This window comes from Onychomys torridus, chromosome 2 (genome assembly GCF_903995425.1).
Source record: "Onychomys torridus chromosome 2, mOncTor1.1, whole genome shotgun sequence".
Taxonomy (NCBI): domain Eukaryota; kingdom Metazoa; phylum Chordata; class Mammalia; order Rodentia; family Cricetidae; genus Onychomys; species Onychomys torridus.
In genome coordinates, this window is record NC_050444.1 from 131,646,900 (window position 1) to 131,666,430 (window position 19,531).

A 19,531-nucleotide genomic window follows, 5' to 3' on the forward strand; every position below is an offset into this window, starting at 1 on the left:
CAGGGACTTTAGGGCTTGAATATATTGGGGAAAGGGGGAACACATGGTTAGAAGAAACACTCCAAAAAGAACTACATGGGAGTTGAACTTGGGTCCCCTGCAAAGGAGGAAAAGAAAAGTTTACGTAGGGTAGACTGAGTTACTTTCTCTGAGACATAGTACCGAAGTGTTCGTGATATGCCCCGGCCAGCGGGGGTTCAACGGGGGCGACCCACCTGTGGGAGCGAATGAAAGGACAGAGACGACAGCAAGACAGGATTCTGATCAAGCCGCCAAACTTTGTTTTCCTCCGCATGGCTTATATAGCATAAGAGGAGAAGGGGCAGGAAGGAGGGATGTGGAAGGGACGTGGAAGGTGTGCAGAACGTGGGAGGTAGTGCAACTGCAAGAAGTCTGCTAAGGTGACTGGTCAGGGGCCATTTGTTCTGTTGCTAGGCTACCTGACCATGGAATGCTCTTTACATTCGGTTGCCATGGCACCTGACTGTGGAATGTTCTTATCTTTGGGAGCCTCAGGTTAGCAAACAGGTGTTACTGCTCTAAGGGAGGGTGGTGGGTTTATGATTTGTTCTCTGGCTTAGCTACTACTTTCCATGGTTCATGTTTGGTTCCTGAAATCTTGGTCCCTAACAGTGATAAGTAAAAGAAAACAGCCAGGCAAAAGTGACACACGCCTTTAACCCCAGCACTCGGGAGAAAGAGCCAGGCAGATCTCTGTGAGTTCAAGGCCAGCCTGGTGTACAGAGTGAGATCCAAGTCAGGCACCAAAAACTACACAGAGAAACCCCTAAAAAAAAAAAAAAAAAGTAAAAGGAAGCCATTCGAGGTGGGTTTTTTTTGTTTTTGTTTTTCCCCAGAGCTGAGGACTGAACCCAGGGCCTTGCGCTTGCTAGGCAAGCGCTCTACCACTGAGCTAAATCCCCAAACCCCCCATTTGAGGTTTTTAAGCAATAAAAGTGATTACTAATCAGGTGTTTCATTCAGTATTATACATTAATTATACATGGTGGCTCATGTGTAATTGCAGCACTTGGGAGGTGGAGACAGGAGGATCAGGAATTCAAGGTCAGCCTAGATTACATGAGACCCTTTGTTAGAGTAGACACACACACCTAATATAATTTTATGTCTAGCACTTGAGAAATTTACTCAACCTTTAAACCAAAAGATGGGGAATATCTGAACAAAGTTGTTTTTGTTTTGTCGTTTGTTTGTTTTGAGACAGGGTCTCACTATGTAGACCAGGCCCGCCTGGAACTCACAGACATAAATGTAGGCAAAATAACCATACACATAAAATAAAAATTTAAATTAAAGTGAGTATAGATACGTTAGTGACAATTAGGATATTTATGAATAAAGGCCGGTAAGATGGCTCAGTATTTGCTACCAAATCTAATGACCTGCATTTAATCCCTATGTCTACATGGTAGAAGAAGAACTGACCCACAAGTTGTCCTCTGACCTCTACACACTTACTGTAGCACTTGTGCACACATACACACAAATAAATAAATATATGCATACATAGTACACAATTTTATAAACTAATATGTGGGCAGAGTGATGGCTTAGCAGTTAAGAGCACTTGTTGCTCTTTGCAGGGGACCCAAGTTCAATTCCCAGCACCCACATGGTGACTTAAAAGTGTCAGCAACTCCAGTTCCAGGGGATCCTACTCTTGTCTTCTGGCTTTTAAGGACACTGCACACACATGGTGCACAGATGTACATGTAAGCAAAATGCACATACACATAAAATAATAAAATGGAAAAATTTTTAAATAAGTAAAAATTTGATTTTGTTTTTCAAGATAGGGTTTCTCTGTGCAACAGCTCTGTCAGTCCTGGAATTCACTTTGTAGACCAGGCTGGCCTCGAACTCACAGAGTTCTGCTTCTGCATCCAGAGTGTTGGGATTAAAAACAAGGACCACCACCGCCCGACTCAAATAAAAGTTCTTTAAAGATTACATGGGGCTGCTCAGATGGCTCAGTGATTAGGAGTACCAGTTGTCCTGGGAGAAGCCAGATCCTGTGCCCAGCACTCACCTGGTGGCTCACAGCTGTCTGTAATTCAAGTTTCAAGGGATCCTATTCCCTTTTCTGTCCTCCAAGAGCACATGGTACACATACATACGTGCAGGCAAAACATCATACACTTAAAAAAAAAAAAAACCAAAAAACTGTGGGGGGAAAAAGGAATATATGCATGACACATTGAAAATTCCTGTTATAAAACTTTAACACACCAGGCAGTGGTGGCACACACCTTTAATCTCTGTACTCGGGAGGTTGAGGCAGGTAGATCTCTGTGAGTTCAAGGCCAGCTTGGTCTAAAAGAAACGATAGATAGATAGATAGATAGTTAGATAGATAGATAGATAGATACATACATACATACATACATACATACATACATACATATCTACATCAATAGACTGTTCAATAAGTGTCGGCTCACTTTTTTCATCTGAATAATCAGAATCAGTTATTATGTTGGATTATGGTGTACACACAATAATTACTGAAAGCTGATAAAAATTCAGACCATACAAGAGACCTGTTATGTTATGGTAGTTATAATGACAAAGATCATGTACTGCCTCCAAACTGACTAAACCGATTCAAAAAGAAATAGAAAATCATAATAAACCTTATAACAAGTTTTGAAATCAAATGATAACTAGAAATGTCTCATCAAGAGCAGGAAGAGATGACTGAGTGGTTAAGACTCTTACAGATGACCTGAGTTTGTTCCCAGCACCAGGAACAGATAGCTCACTCCCTGCTATAACTCAAGCTCCAGGAACTCCACATCCTCTTTTGGCCTTCTTGGACACCTACATTGATGTGTACATACTCACGTACTGACACTCACATGCATATGATTTAAAATAAAAATCCTTAAGAAAGAAAAAAAAAATTGCTCATCAAAGAAGATGGCACTGAGCGGTGGTGGCACATGCCTTTAATCCCAGCACTCGGGAGGCAGAGCCAGGTGGATCTCTGTGAGTTCGAGGCCAGCCTGCTCTACAGAGTGAGTTACAGGAAAGGCGCAAAGCTACACAGAGAAACCCTGTCTCAAAAAACAAAACAAAACAAAACAAAAAGATGGCTTCTTTGGTGAATTCTACCCAACATTTGAAAAATAAATGCAAGCCCCAGGAATAATGGTGCACACCCTAGCTCTTGGGAGATGATGTCAGGAGGACCAGAAGTTCAAGGTCAGCCACAACTACGTAGCCTTGGGTACCCCATCTCAAAAAGTGTGTGTGTGTGTGTGTACACATCTGAGTGTCCAAGTGTGGTGGTGCATATCTATAATATCAACAGTTGGGAAGCTGAGGCATAAGAATTGCTACAAAAGCCAATGTGAGTGACATAGTGAGATGCTATCTCAAAACAAAAACTAACAAAATTAATAAATAGAACAGTTGCCAGGTGGTGGCGGCGGTGCACGCCTGTAATCCCAGCACTCGGGAGGCAGAGCCAGGTAGATCTCTGTGAGTTCGAGGCCAGCCTGGGCTACAGAGCTAGTCCAGGACAGGCTCCAAAACGACACAGAGAAACCCTGTCTGGAAAAGCCAAATAAATAGAACAGTTATAACAATGTACTGTAATAAAAGTTATATAAGTAAATATTTCTTTCAAAAATATCCTATTATGCTTGTCATAATGGCACATGCCTTTAATCCCAGCACTCAGGAGGCAGAGGCAGATAGGTGGATTTTTATGAAAATTTTTAAGAAAGAAAAAAAAATCTCTCATCAAAGAAGATGGCGCCGAGCGGTGGTGGCAAATGCCTTTAATCCTAACACCCGGGAGGCAGAGCCAGGCGGATCTCTGTGAGTTCAAGGACAGCCTGGTGTACCAAGTGAGTTCCAGGAAAGGTGCAAAGCTACACAGAGAAACCCTGTCTCGAAGAAAAAAAAAAAAGAATTTAGATAAACTGAACAAAAGTGAATTTCTCAAGGGAAATGGAACCAGATTTCACCTCATATGTTTCTAAAATTGTAATTGTTTGATTACTGGAATTTTTCATTTCATATTATGGGACTGTAGGAAGCTACAGTTGTGGAGGATGAAAATGAGGGTGTACTACTGTAATACCAGTCCTTCACAGCCCTTCCGAAAATAGAGGGCACCAGGCATACACGTGGTACACTTACATACATGAAGCAAAAAATCAAATGAATAAGCCTAAAAAAAACACATTTTTTAGAACAACCACAAAAAAAACCCAAAAAACTAGCACCCACCATGTTGGTCTCCCCAGGCTAGGATGTAGGCATCATGGCTCTGACCCTTCCACCTTTCTGGAGCCCATTCCCTGATGATAGACTAACATCCATATTACCTGATCATGAGCCTGTTCTCTCCTGTCCTTCCTACAGGTACCCTAGAATACATTTCCATACAGGCCTCGTGGATGCCCATCTCTACTGCTTGAAGAAATACGTTGTGGATTTCTTAATGGAAAATAGGTAAGAAAGAGGAAGGTGGTGATACGCCTACAGATTTTGAGCACTCTCTCTCCAACTTTTTTTTTTTTTTAATTTTAAACCCACAATTTTTTTGTTTTTGTTTTTTTATTTGTTTGTTTGTTTTTATTTTTGGTTTTTTGAGACAGGGTTTCTCTGTGTAGCGCTGGAGCCTGTCCTGGAACTCACTCTGTAGACCAGGCTGGCCTCAAACTTAGAGATCCACTTGCCTCTGCCTCCCAAGTGCTGGGATTAAAGGTGTATGCCAACTGCCCAACTTGCAGCCAGTGTTCTTAAAAAGAAGAGGAAATGCTTTCTTAGTACTATCAAATAGAATGGTGGCTTTAGGATCCAGGGTGTACAGGCAGTTTCATACCAAAGCTAGCCTTCTCTTGGCTGTTGTAGCTCATATGTAGCTCAAACTGTCTGTTTGCTGTTTGCACATCTGGCAAATGTAATAAGTGGTACAGCTCTGAGGACAAACCTGAAATTGGCGATGGCTTTGACTGCTGGCCAGGTCTGCCAGGGGGGGACTCTCCTTTGCAGTCTAACAGAGTGGTCCAGAGCCTCAGCCCAGAATGGCCCCCATCACTAAATCCGTTCCCTTCCCCATCTGCCCACATCTCTCATAGTTGTTCAAGTCAAAATGCACATAGTAAAAAATTAGAAAATTTTGACATAAAGTATATTGAGCCAGGTATGGTGACTCATGTCTGTAATTTCAGCACTTGGGAGGTGGAGGCATGAGGACTTCAAATTCTAGGCCAGCCTAGACTACAGGGCAGTGACCTTATCTCAAAACAACAACAACAAAACTAAAGTGAAAACAATATACCTGTGGCACTAAAAACTGAACATGGAGTTACAAATCCTGAATCATATAGCCCATCCAGGTACAGTGGTACATCCCTGCGGTCTGAGGGTACTTTGGGGTATTGTGTCCAGCTGGTCAGGTGGTAGCCTTTATTTTAGGCCTAATGTCAAGATATTATGTTCCACATGGATCACAATAGCCTTGCTTGTACCAGTTCTTGGCACAGCTGTGAACAACCTCTGTGGCTAGGCCACCTACACCTATGGGAATTGATCTGATGATGAGCGTCAGCAGACTTGGCTGTGACCTGACAGGACAGTGTCATGTCTTTTCAGATCACTTACCCCTGAGTGTCTGCTGATAGGACCATGTGCCAAGGCTTGCTTGCCCATGCAGTGACAGTTCTGTTTGACCCATAGATGTCCTAAAATCCTCCAGCTGTGTGTGCTTTGTTACTTCTTCAGAAGAACTGACTTGTTTTCCACGGGAAGGGACCAGAAATATTTGCTATCCATATTGTGTAGAGCATTGAAAACATGCCCCCCATCCCTCCCAAAAAAAGCTAAGAATAAATGTTGTTTCATTCTTGTATTCATATGGAAATTTTTAATCTCCATCAAAGGATCAAGAGAAAAAAATCCCATTGAAATTCAATACAAGGACTCCTAGCTTACACAGAAATGTTCAAAGATGTTTGATTTGATCTTTTAAAAATAACACAAGACCATGAACTATGTAGCTCCAGGGTTTGTAATTTCCTTTACCTCCCTCAGCCTCTGCTTCTCTCTTGCCTTCTTTCTTACGGGGTGTGTGTGGTCCTGTGCCAGCATGCTGAGTTTCTTTTAGTGAGCCCCTGGTAAAGAGCGGGCACTCACAGCAGCAGTGAGGATTCTAGTGCTGTTCACTCTCTAGCTCCTCCCTCAGACCTCATCTCTCAGAGTATTGTAACTCATTAGCACTTGTCTATTTGACCTGCTTTTTCTCCCTTTCCCTTTCTTCAACGAATTCCTTTAGGCATTAGAAACAGCATTTACCAAAGTCTAGCACAGCAACTGACGTATAAAAGATGTGTGATAAATACTAATTAATTAGTGAAAGCCTGTGCTAGTCTCTCACCCACCTGTTTTCATTTTCTTTGCTAGATAAAAGTCAAAAGCATATTACATGTCAGCAGGTACTTGCCACCAACCCTGAGTTCAATCCCTAGAATCCACATGGTGGAAGGAAAAAGCCTGCTTCTAAAGGCTGTCCTCTAACTTTCATACACACACTTACACATGCAGGCCCAGATAAGGGGGAACATACACACACTGTAGATAAGTAAACAAATGATGTTTTAAAAAAAAATCCACTGTACCAAAAATCACATCCTTTTCTCCCCGTTAAAGAGGGAGAAGGGAGCAGGAGGAGAGGAGGAGGAGAGACTGGTTGGTAAGTAAAATAAATTTAAAAGTTAATAATTTGAAAGGATTCATTAGACCCAACAACCTATTGTCTTTTTTTTTCCTTTTTATATTTATTTATTTACTTTTTTTGGTTGTTTTTTTGTTTTTCAACACAAGGTTTCTCTGTGTATTCTTGACTGCCCTGGAACTCGCTCTGTAGGACCAGGCTGGCCTTGAACTCACAGAGATCCGCCTGCCTCTGCCTCCCAAGTGCTAGGATTAAAGGCGTGGGCCACCACCACTCAACTTATTTATTTCCTCATAGAGAGAGAGGGAGAGGGAGAGGGAGAGTGGGTGCCTTCTTTTGGGCATCCATACCCTTATATGTGTGTGGAAAAGTCTGAGGACTACTTGAAGAACTTGACTGTCTCTACTATGTGGACCCTGGGGATGGCATTCAAGCAGGCAGGTGAGCAGTCTCTGCAGACCCTGACATCCTGTGGTACCATCAAAAAGAAGCTGCTTCCTGGGAACCAAAAGGGGCAAATAAAGAAGCACTCCAAAGCTCTGGCCAGTTCCTCCCTGCTCCTCTCTAGGAATCATCTGTATATTTATTAACTCTGATCTTGCCCTCAGTGTCAGTCTAAGCTGATATAATTATATTAAAGTTGAAGTTAACTTTGTGGAAATTCTTTAACAACCGTTAGTAAGTACAACTTTACAATATTTGGCAGCCTGCTCTTCTGAGTAGATGGAATATAAGTTTCTTAGTAACTACTTAGTGATAAGAATTAATTCTAAATTTGCAGAGAGGCCCATGCCTTTAATTCCTGCCATTCAGAAAGCTGAGGCAGGAGGATTGGCCAGTAATTCTAGACCAGCCTAGACTACAGTGTTAGACCTTGTCTCAAAAATAAAAAGATCTAAGGATATAATTCCACAGTTGAGTGCTTGCTTAGTATATACAAGCCCTGGGTTCAACCCCTAGTATGAAATAAATAAATATCAAACATAGTGCCTTATGCTCACAATCCCAGCACTAAGGAGACTGAGGTAAGGGAATCCTAAATTCTGTGCCAGCCTGGACCACATGTAAGACTTTTTCTCACAACAATGTCTCCACAGAGCCAGCCATGACAGCAAAGCCTGTAATCCTAGCCCTTACAAGGTAGAAACAAGAGGATCAGGAATTCAAAGTTGTCTTTGGGTAGCCAGTTAGAGGCTCAACCTGAGCTATTAAGACACTGTCTCCATATAACAAAAAACTTAAGAAATCATCTCCTGGCCTGGACATAGTAGCACTCACCTGTAATTCCATTAGTCTGGAAGCTGAACCAGAAGGGTTGCTAGAAGCTGGAAACTAACCTGGGCTGTAGTCTTGGGTCTCCCAGGGCTACAGTCAAGATAGGAGGTTACTTTATTTCATTTTTGTTTGTTTTTAAAGCCTGATCCCCTGGGCGGTGGTGGCTGCATGGCTGCACGCCTTTAATCCCAGCACTCGGGAGGCTGAGCCAGGCAGATCTCTGTGAGTTCAAGGCCAGCCTGCTCTACAGAGTGAGTTCCAGGAAAGGCGCAAAGCTACACAGAGAAACCCTGTCTCAAAAAAACCAAAAAAATAAAAATAAAAATAAAGCCTGATTCCCATTCTGGCCTTGAGTTCCTGAATACCTATGTTAGTTGATGATAACCTTGACCCTCCTGCCTCTGCTTCCCAACTCCTGGGATTAGAGGCATACACTACCACCACCACCGGTTTGTGAAGATCTAGAGACTAAACCCAGGGCCTGAGGAATGCTAGGTGAGCAGTCTCTCAACTGAGCTACATCCTCAGCCTGTAAACTACATTTTTATAAACCACTGGTAAAAAAAAAAAAAAAAAAAAAAAAAAAAAATTAAGTACTTACCAGACCCTTGACTCATTGCAATGCACACTTACAAGTAAAGATATGTGGACTAAAGAGTATACTGTGTGACTCACTGGTCCACACTACAGCTTCCATGCCAAGAATTGTTTTTATTTGGCGTTTGGTTGGTTGGTCGGTTGGTTTGGTTTGGTCTCTTTGGTTTTACTCTTAAATTTTGTTTTATGGGGAAGGTTGCAAGGGCAGGGGGTGGAAACAAGGAGTCAGGGAGATGAGTGGGGTCAGGGTGCACAATGTGAATTCCACAGAGAGTCAGTAAAAAGTTAAGGGATGGGGGAGAGCGCAGGGGAAGAGAGAGAGAGAGAGGGAATATGAATGAGAACGAACTACTTAAAAGATACTTTGGGACTGGAAGATGGCTCAGAAGTTAAGAGCACTAGCTGCTCTTCCAGAGGACCCAAGCTCAAATCCCAGCACCCATGTGGCAGCTCACAACTGTCTGTAACTACAGTTTCAGGGGATCTGTTGCCCTCTTCTGACTTCCACAGGCAATGTACACATGGTGCACATACATGCAGGCAAGAATTTTAAAGACTATAATAGGAAGAAAAGTATACAAAATTCAGGGTTAATCTAGCCCAGGGATGTAGTTTAGTGCTTGCCTAAGGTGTGCAGGTCCTAAATTCACTCTTCAACCATAAAAACAAACAAACAAACGAAAAACTAAAAGGAGGGAGGGGGAGGACACAAGCAATCAGGCCTGAGTGGAAATGCGTACTGGAATCCCATTTGGGAGACAGATGTAGAAGAATCCTAAGTTCAAGGACAGCCTGGGATAGTTTGAAGCAGGGCTACGCTACATGAGACTGTCTCAGAAAAACAAAAAGACCCGTGTGGCACTAAAGAATGGCTCAGCAATATAGAGCACATGTTACCTTTGCAGAGGACCCAGGTCAGCTCACAGCCATTTATAACCCCAGTTCCAGGGGAGTCAATACCCTCTTCTGATCTCTACCTATACCAGACACACATGTGATATGCATATATATTCAGGCAAAACACTCCTATACATCCTATACATTAAAAAAAAATTTTTTTTTAAGGCCAGGCATGGTAGGGCATGCCTTTAATCTCAACACTCAAGAAGCAGAAGCAGGCAGATTTCTGACTTCCTGGACAGCCATAAAGAGAAACCCTGTTGGAAGAAAGGAAGGGAGGGAGGGAGGGAAGGAAGGAATGGCAGTGTTTGTTGGCAAGATTGCTCAGTGGTTAACAGCATTTACCACTGAGGACCAGGGCTAAGTTCTCAGCACCCACAAGGAAGCTCACAAACATCTGTGACTCCAGTTCCAAGGGATCCAATGCCCTCTTCTGGCCTCTACAGACATGTGCAGGCAAAACACCCGTACACATAAAATAAATTAAAAAATTTTTTAAATGTTTTAAGTTAGTTGCATTAATATGTCTGTAATCCCAGTGATGGAAAGCAAAGACAGATGTCTTACTGAAGCTCACTGGGCACCAAGCCTACCTAAGTCAGTGAACTCCAGGTAGCAGAGACTCTTTCTCAAAAAGTGAGGTGGAAAGTGACAGAGGAAGACCTGACATCAACCCCTGGCCTCTTTATACATGCACTTATGCACCTACAGACACATGTGTGCACACATACATCATACATGCCCACAAAGAGAATAGTCTGCTTTCTCATGGGTGGTTACCAAGGAGGAATTAGTTACTGCATGCATACATGTGTAAATATGTATATACATATACTTACCATGTAGCTGGAACTTTGTGGAAGACTATTTTCTGACTTGGCCAAGAAGAGGGATTCTTATATTTTTCTCATTCCCAGCTCAACCTTTAAAGAAAATCTAGATCTTTGGCTTCTCCTTGAGTACAAATAGTTTCTGACCCAGAAGGATCCAGGGAGGTTTCTCATATTTGGCCACTCTTTTTTTCCAGGTCAATCACTTCTATCCGAAGTGAACTGATTCCATACCTAGTAAGAAAACAGTTTTCCTCCGCTTCCTTGCAACAGAGGCAGGAAGACAAAGAAGAGGAACTAAAGAAAAAGGAGCTGAAGTCATTAGGTTGGTGATTGGTTTGGTGCAGTGAGATGGGCAGGGGTGGGAGAACCTTGGGAGAGAATGGCATCCCAAGATGCTCACTTAAGACAGCCAGTACTTGTCTAGTTTAAAGGACAAAATAGGTTAGCTGGCCTTACTCTGGATGCACCTGATTGGACAGTAGTTCCTGTACTATTCACGGATAGGCTGATCAAGCATCCAGACCCATTATTTGGTTTATAACCTGTTTGACTATGTTCCTTATTAGACCCTAGGTCTTCGGACTCTCCTTAGCACCTCTTAGTTTCCTGGTTCTTCAGGTGTAGGCAGACCTACCACCTTCTGTCAGTGAATGGAAGGTGATTGTATACAGTTCCAACCAGAGGCCAACCAGACTGTTCTCTCTGTTACAGTGTCTGGAGATGAAATGTCTTGTTTGCCCTCAAATCCCTGTGTCCCTGCCCCAGTTCTAAACTCACACAGTGATGACAGTGTGGCATGGTGGTTGCAGTCACAGACTCAGTATCACAGCCCTGGTTCTGACATCTGTTAGCATCGGCTCTGTGATCTCAGTCTTCTTACCACAAAGTGAAAGACCTTTAAGATTTGTTATGCTGGGCAGGGGTGGCGCACGCCTTTGATCCCAGTACTCAGGAGGAAGAGGCAGGCAGAGCTCTGTGAGTTCGAGGACAGCCAAGGCTACACAGAGAAACCCTGTCTCGAAAAGAAGAAGAAGAAGAAGAAGAAGAAGAAGAAGAAGAAGAAGAAGAAGAAGAAGAAAGGAAGAAAGAAAGAAAGAAAGAAAGAAAGAAAGAAAGAAAGAAAGAAAGAAAGAAAGAAAGAAGAGAAAAATAGAATAGTTGCAGTGACTCCAAATGCTGTAGTCACCTGTACACATGCTATGTGCTTTCATGATTTACAGAGGTCATCATTTTATTTTTCTTAGTAATGGTTGATTACTGTTTTTAGGCTTTTGCTTTGTTTGGGAATTTGATTTATTGTTGTTGTTTTGAGATGGAGTCTCATTATGTAGCCTTGACTGCCCTGAACTCATACAGATGCACCTGCCTCTGGCTCCAGAGTGCTGGGATTAAAGATGGGCATCACAATGTCAGCCAACCTTGTTTACAGGACCTCTTCTTAAACATTAGTATAGTGCTTATAATCTTTTATAATGCTTACAATATTTCAAGCATATAAGAAGATCCATTGCCTTTTTTAGTTGACTTGGTTTTTTCAGTTTTGGTGGGATTCCTTAGGGTCCAAGCTTATTGATGAGTTTCAAGGGAAGAAAGAATTATTAGCTATACCTTCTTCTAAAACTTGACTATGTCTCAGCTAGGAGGAAGAGGCAGGGGGATCTGAGTTTCAGGCCAGCCCAATCTACATAGCAAGTTTCAGACGGTCAAGCACTACATATATCTGTCTAAAAACAAACATCCGACTCAATCTGTGTCCCCATGCTATCTTTCTCTTTTTTATTTATTTACTCTGGATGTTTGCTCTGAAGATATTTACAGTTTTATAAAAAATGACAACACTCTGACTTTGGCTCCTTATGATGCCTGCTGGAATGCCTTTCGAGGAGACAAGTGGGAAGATTTTTCTAGATCACAGGTGCGCTGCTATGTCCACATCATGAAAGAGGGACTCTGCTCTCGAGTGAGCACACTGGGACTCTACATGGAAGCCAACAGGCAGGTGAGAAGATGGGCTCAAGGACTTCCTGACCTAGAAATAGATAGAGCTTTTTGTCTTATGTCCTCATTAGGGACATGGTAACATTCAATCTTCACTCTTGAAGCTTAGCAAGACTTGGAATGTCAGAGAAAAATCCAAAGACAGGAACTCAGTGGGTCAAGGAAGGGCTAAGATCTCCAGGAAGATTAGCTTCTGAGCTGTTTGGTTCAGGATGGACATCGGTATAATATCTACTTCCTTAAGTAAACAGACAAGGCCACACATGATGGTACACTCCTATAACCCCAGCTCTTCGCCAGTGAGACATGCAAAGTGGAGGCTAGCCTAGACTATGTAGCAAGTTCCAGGCTAGCCATGGTGGCTGACACCTGTAACCCTAGCACTTGGGAGGCAGAAACAGGAGGATTTTGTGTTGAAAACCTGCTTAGCTAGCATAGCAAGACCTGTCTGGGGAGAGAAAAAGAACAAAGCAGATAAGTATTGTATAATCACATAGTTTGGTGTAATAAGACACAGCCAGGGCTACACAGAGAAACCCTGTCTCAAAAAACAACAACAAAAAGATTAGCTATGGGCATTATTGGTGGTAGAACTTTGGAAAGTGTCACTGGGAGGTATAACTGAGGTAGGAGGAAGGATAAGATGTAGAGTGATATTTAAAAATATTGTTGGAAAGTGAAATTTCTCGGATTCTTCAATCTTCAAGACTCTTAGTAGGCAGGGTGGTAGTGTACAACTTTAGTCCCAGCATTTGGAAGGCAGAGATCTCTGTGAGTTGGAGGCCAGCATAGTCTACATGGTGAGTTGCAGGACAGCTAAGGCTACATACAGAGACCCTGTTTCAAATAATAACAAAAAAAAAGGACTCATACTAGATGGTGGATGTAACCTCGGCTCCAGACCTTAGCTGCCTTCAATGTAGGTGGGTTATAAATCCAAGGGAACCCCAAACCAGAGCACTATAAAAAAACACAGTTTTCCACTCTTACTCAGGTCTAGAAGCAGGTTTATAAATAGGCTGAAGCTAGAAAGGCATCCTCTGGTGTGTGGCTAGCCTGTGCAGCAGATGGGCACACAGAGCCTTGACTAGGGTGTTATAGGGAAAACTCATGGCAGTGTAACCAGTGCTAATAAGACCTCTCCCAGCTAGCATGGCCACCACATACAGTGGTTTGTACAACTGACCTGTGTTGTCTATGCTGGAGAATCACAGATACATGTACTCTGTTCCTTGCAAGTAGGTTAGTAGCCAAATTGCCTTGTGCCATCAACCTTCTTTTCATTTCTCATCCTTAGGCAAGATTGGTGTAAACTTCTTTTTCTCATTTCTTTGGGTCAGTCCTGATTGTAGAGTTTATCTAATATTGCGCTCCTCTTTTCACATGGTACACGGTCACAGTAGTCCAGGAGGCAGGAAGAACCCAAAATTATTCTGAGCAGGATTCTTGGTATTCCATGTCCCGTTTGACCTCCTTTCCCATGAAATGTTAGAAGAATATCTAGGCTTCTCTGCTCCCTTACCTGACACAACTGGCTGAGAGTCCCATCCCTGACTTTCTGCCTAAGGTGTTTTTAGGTGTTTTCACATCTTTACAGACCAAACTTCTTTCCTCAAGGTACCCAAATTGTTATCTGAGCTTTGTCCAGAGGAGTCAATGATCCACCCATCAGCCCAGATTGCCAGCAGACACCTGGTAAGTGCTGGGATAAACAGGACACATACGGGACCTTCTGAGGGGCACTGAGACTTGTTGAGAATTTAGATTGGAACGCTTCAGTTCTAGACACCATTACACAGGGAAGTCCCATCTCCACCTTGGTAATAGTAGAGTCTCACTCAAGAAAACTTCATCAGGCTTAGTAGGCAGGATGGTGGTGCTAGGCAAGCTAGCTCAGTAGGTAAAGCTATATGCTGCTAAGTGTGGCAATCTGAGTTCAGTCCCTGGTACTCTCATGCTAGGAGGAGAGAAATGACTGACTCTTAACGAGTTGTTCTCTGACTTCCATGCATGTCTTAGCATGCACACATATGTACACACACACACACACACACACACACACACACACACACACAAATATAAAAGAAGACAACTTCCTAGCAGATGTGGTGGTACATCTATAATCTCAGCATTGGAGCATCTTAGGCGGGAAGATCACAAGTTCAAAGCCTACTGAGCTATAGAACATGCAATGCTAGCCAAGGAAGGAGTAAGACCCTGTCTCTGGCTGTCTTGGAACCTGCTATGTAGTAAAAAAGAAGGCTGGTGTTATGGTGTAGTGGTAGAGCACTTGCTCAGCATGTATGAATCTCTGGATCCAATCTCCAGTATTACACAAATATGAAGAGTTCCTGAAGCCAGGTGTAGTGGCACACACCTGCAACCTCAGCATACAGGAGGCTGAGGCAGGAAAAACGAGTTCTAAGCCAGCCTGAGATAAATAGTAAGTTGGATGCAAGTTTAGGGTTTCATAGTAAGAATTTGTCTCCAAAAGCAATAAGAAGGATAAAGAGAGAGCCAGGTGGCAGTGGACCATGCCTTTAATTCCAGCACTCAGGAGGTCTACACCTAGCCTGGTCTACATAGCATGTTCCAAGCCAGCAAGGGCTACATGGTGAAATCTTGCCCCTCCCCCACCCCCAAAAAATGGGAGGAAGAGGAAGAAAGAGACTTCCTGGGGCCCAGTATGGCATTACATACCTATAATCCAAGCAGTGGAAGTCTGAGATGGGAGGATTGCAAGTTCCAAGCCAGCCTGGGCTATATCATAAGACCTGTCTCAGAATAAAAGGAGGACAAAGACTTCCAGGTCAAGTGCTGACCCTATAAACAAGAGTCCAGATGGTGTTAGGCTTAGAACAGGAGCTTTCAGTCTGTTCCTTTTTTTTAAATGTCCAATTTGAGCACTTTATTCAAAAGAGCGAATCTATCATGATAGTGTACATGTATAAACTTGTTTTTATTTATTTTTTGTTTAGGTGGGGGTTTTTTTTGTTTTTTTTGTTGTTGTTGTTGTTGTTGTTGTTTTTGTTGTTTTTTGAGCCCAGGTCTCACTATGTAGATCAAGCTGGTCTCAAACTCAGAGATCCACCTGCCTCTACCTCCCAAGTGCTGAGAGTTCACCGCTGAGTCACTGTGCCTGGCTTAATTTGTAATTCAATACTAGGGAGACAATAGAAGCAGGGATAAGAATTGGAGGCTTCTTGGTGGTGGTGGTGGCAGAGCAGGCCTGTAATCCCAGGCCTGTAATCCCAGCGCTCAGGTAGGCAGGCCATCTCTGTGAATTCGAGGGCAGCCTGGTCTACAGAGTGAGTTCCAGGACAGGCTCTAAAGCTACACAGAGAAACCTTGTCTTAAAAAAAAAAACAAAAACGGGCTAGAGAGATGATGGCTCAGAGGTTAGGAGCATTGGGTGCTCCCACATGGCAGCTCACAGCTGTCTGTAACTCCAGTTCCAGGCGATCTGACACCCTCACACAGACATAAGGGTAGGCAAAACACCAATGCACATAATAAATAAATAAATAAATAATAAAAAACAAACAAAAAGAAGTCAGAGGCCAACCTGAGCTGAGTATACAAATATGTGAGTACACACATATGTCTGCTTTGTTGGTTTGGTTTTGTTTTTCTTGGAAGAAGAGGGCCCATCCTCCAGTGTGGTGTTGGAAAAGCTGTTTGACCTTTGGGTCTTGAGAAATGCTACTAATCATCCCCCTAAGTTGTTTCTATGGAAAAATCCCATTAGATTCCAGCTCAAAAAGATGAAGGGTGATTTGTAGTTGGTTGAGATGAATGAACAAGGTTTCTATTTGCCTTTTGCAGGTTGGAGTTGACAGCCTCATCGGGCCAGATACACAAGTTGGAGATAAGTCATCTATTAAGCGCTCAGTCATTGGCTCATCCTGTGTCATACAAGATAGAGTGACTGTTACCAATTGCCTTCTCATGAACTCTGTCATTGTGGAAGAAGGGTATGTCTCCCTCTGCACCTTCGTGAGGCAAGGCTTCTGGTACCCCTGGGAGCTTTGGTGGACTCACCCAACCCAGTGACAGGCTCACATTGGGGACAGGAAGGAAGAAGCTTAGCACCTTTAAAGTTTGGTTTTGCTTCCATGACGTGAACTCTTAAAACATCACTGCACCTTCCCTCACGTAGGGCAGTGTGCTCCTATGAGAAGCTGCTTCTCTCCTTTGGGGTCCTGTTTTATGAAGATGACCACAGTAGTGAGCCCTTTGCCAGGCTACATGACATTGTCCCAGTGCCTAAGTGTCACTTTCCCCTGCCTTAATACCCCAAAGCTTCCTGGAGGCAGCGGCGTAAGAGGAACGGACATAAAAGCCATACTGTGTTCCGAGAGCACACGTCTCTACAAACTATGGCTTTAACCCAGACTGGCCTAGAACTTGCTATGTAGCCCAGTCTGGTCTTTTACCCATAAGGATCCTGCTTCAGCCCCTGAATGCTTTGATGGTAGGCATTCAGTACCATCCCCAGCTGAGAAATAATTTGTACTCTTAGACATGACCACCCTTTTGACATTGTGACACAACATTGTCATCTACAAAGTTCACACTCAAAAACTACACCACTGGGGCTTGGGAGATGGCTCAGTACCTGTGAGGACCTGCATTTGATTCCTGAACACCTACATAAAAGCCAGGTATGGCCACATGTGCCTTTAACATCAGCATTGGGAAGGGAAGACAGATGGATCTTGGGAATGCTATAGCCAGCCTGCCTAGCTGAAACAGTACACCTTTAATCCCAGCACTGGGAGGCAGAGCCAGGCGGATCTTTGTGAGTTCAAGGCCAGCCTCGTCTACCAAGCGAGATCCAGGAAAGGTGCAAAGCTACACAGAGAAACCCTGTCTCGAAAACCAAAAAAAAAAAACCTTTCACTGAAACTGTATTTAAAACAAATAAAAGTGTGGTTCCTCACCAATGTAGTAACATACTCCTATAATTCTAGGACTTCAGGAGCCAGAGGCAAGATGATTTCAAATTTGAGGGTAGCCTGGGTTATATATGACAAGTTTAAGCCTTTAACCCCAGCACTCAGGAGGCAGGCAGATCTCTTAGCTTGAGGCCAGCCTGGTACAAAAGTGAGTTTCAGGACAGCCAAGGCTATACAGAGAAACCCTGTCTTAAAAAAAAAAACAAAAATCTGCTTTGCTAAGTGAGCATGGTGGCACATACCTTTGATCCCAGAAGAGGCAGAGGCAGGTGGATCTCTCTGAGTTTAGGACCAGCCTAGTGTAGTCATGAGTTCTAGGCCAGTAGGGGTCCATACTGAGACTCTGTCCCTTATGCTTTTTTTTTTTTTTGGAGACAGAGTTTCTCTGTGTAGTCCTGGTCATCCTGGAACAAACTCTGTAGATCAGGCTGGCCTGGAACTCACAGAGATCTGCCTGCCTCTGTCCCCAAGTCATGGGATGAAAGGCGTATGCCACCACCATAGGTTGCAAAAGCAAATTTTTTTTATTCTCTGAACTGGCTCATCATAGTAGCAAATTCTCAGCATTCAAAAAGTGGAGACAGGAGGATCCATAGTGAGAAGTCAGCCTGACTACACTGTGTCCAAAGAATGAGATAGGGAGCACAGCGCTCCCCTGGGCTGAATATATGGGTGGAGAGCTTGTTGAATATTTGTTTATCTTGAATTGGGGCCAGCTGGACAGGAATCCTAGGTTTAACTTCCCTTCAGTTGCCCAAATAGTCCTGTACTGCCACACCTAACTCTTAACAAAACCCTGGAGAAAACAGTTACTTTGACAGTTCAGACAGAGATGAGTCTGGGAATGAACCTTAGTAAAGTGCTTGTCCTCAGAGCAGGAGGACCTAAATCTGATCCCCAGAGCCTAATGGCAGTTAAGAGCACTAGTTACTTTTCCAAAGGGCCCAGTTTGAGCCTAGCATCCACTTGACAGTAAGGAAGGCTGATCTCTGTGAGTTTGAGGACAGCCTGGTCTGCAAAGCAAGTTCTAGGCCAGCCAAGTTTAGAAAGAGCCTGTCAAAAAAAAAAAAAAAAAAAGAATTGGAACAAGATGTTTCATGCCTGTAATCTAAGCACTTTGAAGGCTGAGGCAGGAGAATCATTAAGTTCAGAGCTAGTCTAAACTAAAAGGGAGATCATGTCTCCAAAAAAAAAAAAAAAAAAAAAAAAAGGCCATGAGAGATCACCCGATTCTGCATATTAGCATCTGATGATAAGATAGGATCTCTTTCGTCCCACACGAACTTTTCCCCATTATTTTGAGGTCACTGAGTTTTAATCACCTATGATCAACTAGAAAAGAGTAATTAAAATTCAGACACGAGTTTTGATTGCCCTTCTGTTATTATGTCTGGACTGAACGTCAGTGGTGCATGAGTTTATCTAGAAGCAACTTTCTCATACTCACAGTGTGCTCATCTCTGCCAGCAGCTATGGGCTGCAAAGGTCTGGTGGACATTGCTTGGCTGCCTGCCCAAGGTCCTCAGGGCTTGAGGCATGCTAATAGGACCACCTTGGGGAAGGTGTAGGCAAGAGTGTTCTGAGAAAACACCTGCTTATTGCTCTCATTTTCTGCCACTTTCTGTGACAGCCGGTGTCAGGATCAAGTCTCGTGAGGGCTGGGCAGGGTAAAAAAGCTTGCTCTGCAAGCTCGAGGGCCTGAGTTCAGATCCTCAGAGCCCTGGGAATGCGACACGATAGCCCATGTTTGTCCGTACCCAGTGCTCCTTCAGCAAGGTTCAAAGCAGAGACAAAAATCTTCAGGTACTCATGAGCCAGCTAGCCTGGTGTCGCAAAGAGCCACAGGAGACCCTGTCTAAAAGAAGATAGATGGCAAGGCCTGACATCCATGCTGTCCTCTGACCTCTACACAAACATGCCCACACTCATTCACATAAATGGAACACAAATAAATTGAAGGGGACAAAGGTAGAGGGGACTGGATAAATGGCACACACACACACCAAACAAACAGAGTCTAGTCAAAACTTAATTGTCAGGGCCAGAGAGATGGCTCAGTGGTTAAGAGACTGGCTCTAGAGGTCCTGAGTTCAATTCCCAGCAGTCATACAGTGGCTCACAACCATCTATAATAGGATCTGATGCCCTCTTTGGCTTACAGGTGTACATGTAGATAGAGCCCTCATATATAAAATAACAAATCTCTAAGTAAACAAAAAAAAACAAGCCTTAATTGTCAAGGCTTTAGTTTGTTGTCTTTC

General features: G+C 43.3%; 1 protein-coding gene across 1 annotated transcript in view; it reads left to right on the forward strand.

The window, feature by feature from the left end:
• Eif2b3 (eukaryotic translation initiation factor 2B subunit gamma) overlaps positions 1-19,531 on the forward strand; it is a 73,555-nt gene that overhangs the window by 40,643 nt on the left and 13,381 nt on the right. Inside the window, exons 5-9 of the mRNA XM_036178601.1 lie at positions 4,290-4,485; positions 10,509-10,636; positions 12,123-12,313; positions 13,930-14,007; positions 16,138-16,286. Of these exons, the coding sequence (XP_036034494.1) occupies positions 4,290-4,485; positions 10,509-10,636; positions 12,123-12,313; positions 13,930-14,007; positions 16,138-16,286 (742 nt within the window). The remainder of the gene's footprint in view (positions 1-4,289; positions 4,486-10,508; positions 10,637-12,122; positions 12,314-13,929; positions 14,008-16,137; positions 16,287-19,531) is intronic.